The 10,350-nt window shown below is 44.5% G+C and overlaps 1 protein-coding gene across 1 annotated transcript; it reads right to left on the reverse strand.

The window, feature by feature from the left end:
• Positions 1 to 4,937: 4,937 nt before the first annotated feature.
• On the reverse strand, positions 4,938 to 9,707 carry LOC123041535 (SUPPRESSOR OF GAMMA RESPONSE 1-like). Its single transcript, XM_044464134.1, has 7 exons — positions 9,592 to 9,707; positions 8,663 to 8,707; positions 7,213 to 7,315; positions 6,901 to 7,081; positions 6,313 to 6,791; positions 5,279 to 5,626; positions 4,938 to 5,190 (listed from the first exon to the last, which is right to left on the reverse strand). Exons 1-7 carry the CDS (start codon positions 9,603 to 9,605, stop codon positions 5,143 to 5,145), a joined length of 1,218 nt encoding a protein of 405 aa, XP_044320069.1. The 5' UTR covers positions 9,606 to 9,707; the 3' UTR covers positions 4,938 to 5,142.
• Positions 9,708 to 10,350: the final 643 nt, after the last annotated feature.

The raw sequence follows: 10,350 nt of genomic DNA on the forward strand, positions 1-10,350 counted from the left end.
GTCGTGCGTGCCTTCTGCATCCAGGAGAGCACAATAGGGCCATTCTGCTTCACCTTGTTCAGCAACTAGAATGTCTGTCGCCTCTTTCTTTTCCATCTGTAATAGTACAAGTACAGAACCCTAGTTCATCATTCTTTATTTGGTGCTTATATAATTCTTAAACAAATGTACCTATATCGAATAATGCATTGCTTGTTTCAACCTAATGAATATGAATAAAGATATAGCCTAATTTCAAGTTTAAACTAGGTACAATTTTAAATAGAAGCAATTAAATTAGGGTGAAATTACGGTGTGCAGGTCATTACGGCGCACACGGTTAATAAAGCACAGCGTGTGCGATATACATCATAATCTGACACGGTTCACAGAGAGGAAACGTGTGTAACAATGCACACAGTTGCCGTTTGCAAAGCGTGTGTGATGCGAGACACTATCACATACGATGCAGGCAAACTAAATGTGTGTGATTGTCTACCTATCGTACATGGTTTATGATCATGAATTGTTTGTGATGTGCTAGGAATCGTAAACGTAGAGCCAGTTTGGCACGTGCATGGAAAATTCCCGTGCCTGGAATCTGCCTGGTTTTAGGTAAAACCACAAAACTCCGACTGCGATGGCAATGCGAGCACAAACGAGCAGCAAGGATGAAGCGTTTGGGATATTTGAGATATCAGAAACGGTTATATAGGGACAACTTTATGCATCAAGGCACCCTATCCCCGACAGTTTCTGGGTTGTGTGGGAAGCACCCGCTTATCGCGCACACTCAGTTGGCGACGGTTCCAAATGCCGCCGCGGAAAGGGGTTAAAAACCGTTTGTATAGTAGCGACGCGTACCAGTGATAGTGTCATTCTTGAATGTTTTATATGCAATCATATGCAAGTACATATCATTTTTTGAGACTAACCTATTAACCTAGTGTCAACTGCTAATTACTTCTCTTTGCTTGCTTTTGGTTTTCCAGGAAATCAGTACCAAACGAAGTCCAAACCCTATGAAACTTTTTGATGAATTTTTTTGGACAAGAGATACCCTAGAAGCTTCGGGAGGAGACTAGAAGGCAAACGAGGAGATGGCAAGGAAATAGGGCATGCCTAGGGGGTAGGCGCGCCCTGATGGCTTGTGGGCCCCTCGTGGCTCCGTCTGGCCTAATTTCCCCTCTATAAATTATCTAAAATCGGAAAACCAACAGAGAGCCACCCAAAATACTTTTTCCGCCACTGCATGTTTTTGTGCTTCCATGATCCCATCTGGAGGCCTTTTTAGGTACTCTACCGGAGGGGGAATCGATCACGAAGGGCTTCTACGTTGACCTTCCTGCCCTTCCGATGATGTGTGAGTAGTTTATCACAGATCTACGAGTCCATAGCTAGTAGCTAGATGGCTTCTTCTCTCTCTTTGATCTTCAATACAATGTTCTCCACGATGTTCTTGGAGATCTATTTTAGGTAATCCTCTTCTTCGGAGTGTTTCTTGGGATCCGATGAATTGTGGGTTTATGATGAGATTATTCATGATCTATCCATTTGGTTTGGTCAACTATATTGATTTATCTTGCAATGAGAGAGGTGCTTTGTAATGGGTTCAATCTTGCGGTGATATATATTCCAGTGACAGAAGGGGACAAGACACATATTTGCATTGTTGCCATTAAGGGGAAAACGACTAGGTTTATTCATATTAGTTGGATTCACTTTGTCTACATCATGTCATCTTGCTTAAGGCATTACTCCGTTTTTCATGAACTTAATACTCTAGATGTTGGGAATCGTCACATGGAAAAACATAAAAATTATACGCGCATGCAATAATCTACCCATGGAGATGCATAGCAACGAGGGGGAGAGTGTTTCTACGTACCCTCGTAGACCATAAGCAGAAGCGTTTCTCAATGCGGTTGATCTAGTCGAACTTCTTCGCGCTTCAACCAATCAAGTACCGAACGCACATCACCTCCGCGTTCTGGACACGTTCAGCTCGGTGACGTCCCTTGCCTTCTTGATCCAGCAAGACGTCGAGGTATCAGATGAGTTCTGTCAGCATGACGGCGTGGTGACGGTGATGGTGAAGTGATCCTCGCAGGGCTTTGCCTAAGCACTATGAAAATATGACCGGGGGTGTAAATAGTGGAAGGGGCGCCGCACACGGCTAAACAATTGTCTGGGGTGTGCTAGGCTCCCCCCATATATATAGGTGTGAGGGGGAGGGGAGAGGCCTGGAGGCGCCCCAAGTAGGACGGAATCCTACTTGGGATCCTCCCAAGCCGCGCGCCCCCTACCATATATATCGGAGGGGGGGAAAGAGAGGGGGAGAGGGAAGCAAGTGGGAATCCTATTCCTCTCTTTCCTTTCCCTTCCCCTCTTTCTTCTCCTCCTTGGTTGGCCCATATGGGAGGCGCACCAGCCCCTTGTGACCGGTGCGTTTCCCCTTTTGGCCCATAAGGCCCCATATCTTTTGCCGGGGGTGCCCGGAACCCCTTCCGGTGACACGATAAACACCCGGTAGCCCCCAAAACACTTCCGGTGTCCGAATACTATCGTCCTACATATCAATCTTTACCTCTCGACCATTTCGAGACTCCTCGTCTTGTCCGTGATCTCATCCGAGACTCCGAACAACATTCGGACCTTACGGGTTTGAGAACTATGTAGACATGACCGAGACACCTCTCCGGTCAATAATTAATAGTGGAACCTGGATGCCCATATTGGCTCCTACATATTCTATGAAGATCTTTATCGGTCGAACCGTTATGACAACACACGTAATTCCCTTTGTCCATCAGTGTGTTACCTGCCCGAGATTCGTTCGTCGGTATCTTCATACCTAGTTCCATCTCGTTACCGGCAAGTCTCTTTACTCGTTCTGTAATACATCACCTCGTTACTAACTCCTTAGTCGTTTGCTTGCAAGCTTATGATGTGTATTACCGAGAGGGCCCAGAGATACCTCTCCGATACTCGGAGTGACAAATCCTAATCCCGATCTATGCCAACTCATCAAACACCTTTGGAGATACCTGTAGAGCATCTTTATAATCACTCAATTACGTTGTGACCTTTGATAGGACACAAGGCATGCCTTCGGTATCTAGGAGTTGCCTAATCTCGTAGTCGAAAGAATGTGTATTTGACATGAAGAAAGCAATAGCAATAAAACTGAACGATCATTATGCTAAGCTAACAGATGGGTCTTGTCCATCACATCATTCCCCTAATTATGTGATCCTGTTATCAAATGAAAACTCATGTCCATGGTTAGGAAACCTTAACCATCTTTGATCAATGAGCTAGTCTAGTAGAGGCTCACTAGGGACACGGTGTTTGTTTATGTATTCACACATGTATTAAGGTTTCCGATCAATACAATTCTAGCATGAATAATAAACCTTTATCATGAATAAGGAAATATAAAATAACAACTTTATTATTGCCTCTAGGGCATATTTCCTTCAGTAAATGCATGTTGGATAGCGGTCGATGAGTGGAGTAATAGTAGTAGATTTAGGTAGGAGTCGGACTACTTGTCTCGGACATAATGCCTATATACATGATCATTGTCTTGAATATCGTCATAACTATGTGCTTTTCTATCAATTGCCCAACGATAATTTGTTTACCCATGGTATGCTTTTTGTTCGAGAGATAAGCCTCTAGTGAAAACTATGACCCTGGGTCTACTTTTATCATATATAAAATCCAAAAATACCTTACTGCAATTTATTTACCGTATTTTATTTTATGTTGTATTTAGCCATTTATCACTATCATATTTGGTCCTTACAAATAACCGCGAAGAGGATTGACAACTACTTGATCGCGTTGGGTGCAAATATTTGCTATTTTGTGTGTAGGTGTTGTTAACGAGGTTTCACGTCGTTCTTCTACTAAATTGATAACCTTGGTTCTTAACTGAGGGAAATACTTATCTCTACTATACTGCATCATCCTCTCCTCTTCGAGAAAATCCCAATGTAGCTTACAAATAGCAGCGACGTACAATCGGAGAAAAAAGAAGACTAGTATGCTGTTTATATGTTTTTTGTATCGGCCATTCTACGTCCAGTTGTCTATCCATTATACTCCTCGATGTTAATCAGATTTAAGATGCACTTTCAGAGTCTTTATTAAAGAAAAAAATCATGTTATGTGAGGCCATTTAGAATGCGGACGCTTACACCGGACGCTAGCATTAATTCCTAGGCCGCGTAAAAAAGGATTAATTCCTAGGCCGTTAGTTATGGTTCGAATTTGAATCGAGTAAACTGCCTAGCATCGATTCTAAAACGAGAAGGGAAGGGGCCCGCTTTCCCCTATCTATTTGTTATCTGCATGTAAGGGTTCTCGACTTTGATCCACGACATGGAAAGGAGTGGGAACTTGAGTAGGTACGTGTGTCCCCTCGTGCATTGCTAATGTTCCATTTGTTTTTATGATGTTGAAGAGTAAGCGTTCAAGGATATTTTTGTGCTATACGAAAAATGCTCTGGGTGGATTAATTACAACCACAAGTAGCAAACCGAGTGCTCTAAACGCCCATCGACGCGTCCAGACGCATCCACATGGACACCACATAAAATTTGTCCTTCACAATTGGATCATCAAACCGAATCCTCAAATCCATATTGTGCTCATGCAACGCACCTACATAACTAAACACATGTCATCGGACTACCAAAAATACGCAGCCTACCCTGTCAGCTGCCCAAATTTCTTTTTTGCGAAAATATGCTACAAGGGCAGCCGTTGGTGGGTGTTTTTTGGGTTCAAAACCATATAAAACAGCTAGGCCCTAAAATAGGGCTGCCGTTGAAGATACTCTAAAAAGACGTCATCTATAAGACTTGTACATCAGATGTAAGTCTATTTTGTACTGATAAGTTTCAAACACTTTTGAGGAACAAACTGTTGTTTATCAGTTTCATGGCTATGCAATTGGGAGCGATGCTCCTACATTTGAAGAAAAAAATTGTCTGGTACTACCACAAACAGTAAACATAGCTGAGCTACACTCATCAACAAGCTCCAGGATCATATGCAAAATTTTCTCGGACATCCATCGCTCATGCACAGATATACAGTACAAAACATGCTACATCATGAGAAAAACCAGCCTCTTCTCGTTGCGCCGCTGCTTCAAAACCCCTCCCCCCATAAGATGTCCTGCGACCCGAACTGCAAATCCTGCCATAAACACACACAAGACAAGGAGATGAGCCATGAGAATTGAGAAATATGCACCGGAAAACGCAGCAACACTCGGTGCACTTACGGGGAAGATATCCGGAGGCGTTACGAGGTCGGGGAACCCCTGGAGCGCCTCCGCGTCAAGAGGCAGGGCCTGCCCCTCAGGGTTAGGGTAGGCGGCATCCAGGGTTCCACCGTGTGGCAGGCATTCATCCAGGCCAAACAGTGGTGCATCCTCCAGGGCATTCGAATGCGATGAGGTTCCAGCGAACCAAGAGGCCATATGGGAGAAACCCGGAGGCGTTCTGGGGTCGGGCAACCCCTGGAGAGCGTCCAGGCCAAGAGAAAAAGGCTGCATCTCAGGGTACACGGAGTCCGGGGTTGCACCGCGTGACGGGCGTTCATCCGGGCCAGATAGCGCTGCGTGCTCTTCCTGCCACAATCGCAACGGTAACATGAATGACAGTGAAATGAAGGAGTTATAAGTTATAACAGTTTACATGGTCACCCGCAAAAAAAACAGTTTACAAGGTGACAACACAATACTTGAGGGGGTTATCTTAGCAGCAGAAAAGGTAAAATGCATGTCCTATTTAAGACGTGATTTGGGTTCATGGAAAGACTGACACACAAGCTCAAAGGTTTATTATAGTAATCAGGTAGTGAAGTATTTTGAAGGCTTGATAATATGCAGTACTAGTCTAAGTTGCTAAGCATTGATCTTTATAAGAAATTAAAAGCTTCTGATATTTTTGTGAGACTGTTGGATGCACTCTTAACATGCAGAGAAAAATTTCATGTATAGTAGGAGTATACTGTTATTTTTGTACAGTATATTTTTTTTCAAAAGGAAGAACCCCCCGGCCTCTACATCGAGTTTGTACAGTATATAGCATCTGTACTACATGAACCTACAGTTGAGAATAAACTATTTAAACGGTGGGATCCTAGTATTGCAAGGCATTGTTTCAGGGGCTCCCAATAATTCATCCACAGATCAGTATTGTTGATCCTTACTCTATAATTCTACAAGCCAAAGTATTTTATAACATGGTCCATAAAGTTAGACAAAAGCTTTCACAAAGTTGATGACAGTTTCATTGGTTAATGAAGATTTACCTGATTCTGCTCGGTTCTGGATTGGCTACTGTTTGGGGGACGAGGCTGCGGAGGGTATGTCATTGGGGTTGTAGGATCGATTTCCCCGGCAAATGGATCAGATTCTTCATTAACAGGGCACATTACAGGCTGCTCATCTTTCTCTGACTGATGAAAGACTTTGGAAACAACAAGTTCCCCGTGCTTTTCATGTTGATCTACCCCAAGGTGATACTGATGCATCGTCCAATTAGTATTTTTATGCGAGGTGATACCGTCTTTCCTAGAACGCATGCGAAGAACCAATATTTTCTTCCACCCTTTTATGACACCGTTATTATCTGAGATTTGTTTGGATTTTCCAGTTTTGTGCCATCTGAAATGCACATCACAAACAGCATGGTCGCTGTTGCTAATCTTGCGACGCTTGCGCTGGCCAACATCATATGCATTTGATATTTGGTGGAAGAAATGACCTTTTGTCCCATCCATCTTGGTACCTACAGGGGTATATGAGTTAACTAACCAAGAATTACTATGAATAGTCTGAGCTAGCTATTTAATTTAGAAGGCCATTATAATAACAAGTCTAAAATAAGAAACATGTACCAGGGAGATTTTCAGGATGTGTATAGCAGATTCCTTCAGCCTCCTCTATGGTTGGAATAAAATCGTCTATTAGGTCATGGGACGGTGCCCTGCCAACCTTTCCTTCTAAATGTTCAAGCAGTTCGAGACCAGTTGGATCAAATTTAACACCAACGGGGAGTCCTGGCCACTGTGATAAAACCTGCAATACAAAGCATGAAGTGCAACCACAAGATTCCAAGAAATCATGAGATTTTTAATGGTTGGAAACCAGAAGAGAACCAAGAATAAAAGTAAATGCAACAGTCATGTTAAATAGTTAATGGCACTTACATCAATGTGGTATTTGCAATTTGGGCACTCAATCTGGCTAGGCGGGGGATGAGTTGGGTTTCTTATCACCGCAACAATTGTTGTGACCAATGAACTGATGAATCTGTGAGATAAATCTATTTTAGTAATCATCTTTTGATGCCTAACAGATAACAAATCTAATCAACAAAACATAATAAATATAGCAACTAAGCTAAATTGAAACATATGAGATAACTTTTACACAAACAGACATCTATCTCAATTATAGGTTCAATCATAGGATATTAACTGACGTAAATATATTTAAAGGGAAACGCTAATGCTCTGCCGGCTGATCGCATGGAGAGTTCCGCCACCCGCACAACTGTTGGATCGCGTTGATCCATGCTTTATCACGCACGCTCGCAAACAGTCTGTTATTTCCCTTGGCTACCAGGTACCACTTTACTTCATCTTGCAACAACAACGGCATTGCAAACCATAGCGGCGATCGACGACTGCAACTTAGACAAGCTTTTGCAACATCAGCTCCGTTGCAAAAATACTGCAACAAAATCTCTGTTGCAAAAATAATCTACAACAAGAACTCTGTTGCATAAAAGTCCCACGACACAACCTATGTTGCAAGAAATATATTATGCAACGTAACCTTTGTTGTAAATATTTTTGCAACAAGACCTTTGTGGCGAAGTAGGGGGAGACTTTGAGCCACTGGATTGTGCCACATCCAACGACTCGCGACGCGGTAGATCTTTTTAAAGGGTCTGTCTAGAACTCAGTCGACTGAGACTTAACGAAGTCTAAGTCAAGTGACATTAGCGTAGTTGTGATGCTGTAAACGGCATGGCTGAATGCTACAAACGGTGGTGAAAAATGTTGCAACGATACTGCAAGTAACGACAACATATGCTACAACCGCTCTGATAAAAATGCTACAACCGTCAAAGGAGGATGTTGCGACCGGTGAGATAACGTGCTACAATCGACGAGGACGACATGTTACAACCAGCAAGGCGGATGTTGCAGCCAGTAGGAAAAAATGTTGTGAACGATGGGACAAAATGCTGCAAGGTCGACTGAGACTTCGTTAAATCTCAGTCGACTGATTTTCAGCAATCCCGCTTTTTAAAAGACCCGCGGGCCAATGCGTAGCTGCCCCCATATTTAAAGCCAACTAATCAAGGATAGTCATGTTCACTAACTAGAAAAATCATAGGAAATAAGATATAATTAATTATGTACTAATTATGATAAATTTGATAGATTAACACTTGTTTGTAAATCTTCTGCCTTGCATTGCTATTTTCAACGTATTTAGCCAGAGACAAAAATATAAATTCAATTGCATTGTTATGTTTCAGAAGAAACAGGAGAGTAACGCAGAGCAAGCCCATTGATCTGCACAGCCAATGATTTAAACAACAAGCAAGATATCGAATGATTATCAGGTTGGCAGAGTGTCACCGACAGTTTGCAGCGAGCAGCAGTGGAGTCTATGACGTTCCCGTTAAACCTGCAGCAAACAGAGACCTGAATAAGATAAATCCTGAATCAGCAAACATTAAACAGCGAGGCTAAGCAGAAGAGTTGTGAATAAGTTTTCACTGGCAGATAGAGATGGAGGGCCCAACAGCGAACATGTTCGAGATGTCACAAAGAAACGTCGACGATCCAACAGCACAAATCTGCAATCTTCGTGACAGACAGCTGCGACCAGATCAGTCTCCACTAAACAGATCAGAGTTTTTTTTTTTTTTTGAGGATACTAAACAGAACAGAGCTGAACGGAACAGAACCCTTGTCTGCTTCCTCCTCCACCACCACCTCAAGCAGATCGATCGTGAAACCCCTGCACCGCCGCTGCAGCGACGAGTAAAATCGGGCCGGATTCACGACGGTGGCGCGGAGGCGCTGCCGTTCTCTGCTTCCGTCTTCTCTTCACTTCACTGCTTCCTTCGGGAGGAAGGCCCCTCCTCCGCGATCCTAGTCCCAAAAAGAAAAAACCGCACCGCCAGCCACTGCAACGACGAGGGAAACCTGGCCGGAATCACGTCGGCGGCGTCACACTGGGCTGCTCTGCTCTCCGACGATCTCACACTCATCGCTCCGTCAGACTGACGACATCTCCTCTGCCACGCGCTCAAGCTAAGGTTATCAGCGCCCGGGCTCCTTCAAAAACCACCTACCGGAATCCATCGCTCACTGATCAATCGCGACGCCCCTCCGGATGAAACCGAAACCCAGCCCCCTCAAGACACAGATAATACCCCCAGACCGCGTGCGTGAGAAGATAAAACAAACAAGATCCAGAGCAGCAGCAAAAAAAAAGAGAAAAGGACAGAGAGGACGAGCCGAGAGATGGAGACCAGAAACAGAGGCCCGACGCGGCGTACTTACGCTGCCGATGCCATGGCGGGCGCACGGCTGCGCTGCGACGGGAGGATTGGGGTGGCGGTGAGAAACTTGAGAGCGGAACGGGGAGCGAGAACCGAGAAGAGAGGAGTGTGCGAGGAGGAGCAGGCAGGGGGGAAGTGTCCGAGCCTGCGATGTGCGCGGCACTAAATAGGCGACGGCTGAGAAACGCGGACCGGGACCACCGGCGCCTGTGCGAAATGTTTTGCCCACTGCAACAAGCAAAACCCCCCTGCTCTGCCCCGTAGGCTCGGGAGGGCTGGGAGCTCTGGGTTCTGTCGCTCCGCGGGAAACTGGGCTCGGACGTGGACTCGGTTTGCCATGGGGTGTCTTGCTTCTTGCTTGTTGTTAGATTTTTTTCAACGAGAGGGAACTCTCTGAGAAGCCTTTTCCGATCAGTACTTTTTTGGCTAATAAACCCTAAATAGCAGTATACTTTTTTTGACAGGCTAAAAAAGAGTAATACTTTTTGCGGTCAGTATTATTATCTATCTCTTGCTAAGCAAGGGAAGTGAGTTATACCACGAAATAAAAACAAGACTTTGTCCAATTCCCTCAAAAGTGGTCCATCCATACTACTTCATTCCAAAAAGAAGCTGCGAAAACTGCGTGCGCGGCGGGGGGGGGGGGGGGCACTAACCGGCGCTACACGTGGAGGACCGAATGGGCGGGGCGAGGTTCGGGAGTAACGTGCGCGTTTTTAGGATCGGGGAGCGAGAAGACCGAACCGGGTGCTATTTTTAG

The sequence above is a fragment of the Triticum aestivum genome, chromosome 2B (genome assembly GCF_018294505.1).
Source record: "Triticum aestivum cultivar Chinese Spring chromosome 2B, IWGSC CS RefSeq v2.1, whole genome shotgun sequence".
NCBI lineage: Eukaryota > Viridiplantae > Streptophyta > Magnoliopsida > Poales > Poaceae > Triticum > Triticum aestivum.

What these genes read in the sequence shown, in the direction of transcription:
- LOC123041535 (XM_044464134.1), bottom strand. An exon ending in ATTGCAAATACCACATTGAT is followed by an intron (nt 7,082 to 7,212) that starts GTAAGTGCCATT and finishes TTTGTATTGCAG; the next exon opens with GTTTTATCACAGTGGCCAGG. An exon ending in CCAGAACCGAGCAGAATCAG is followed by an intron (nt 5,627 to 6,312) that starts GTAAATCTTCAT and finishes CGATTGTGGCAG; the next exon opens with GAAGAGCACGCAGCGCTATC.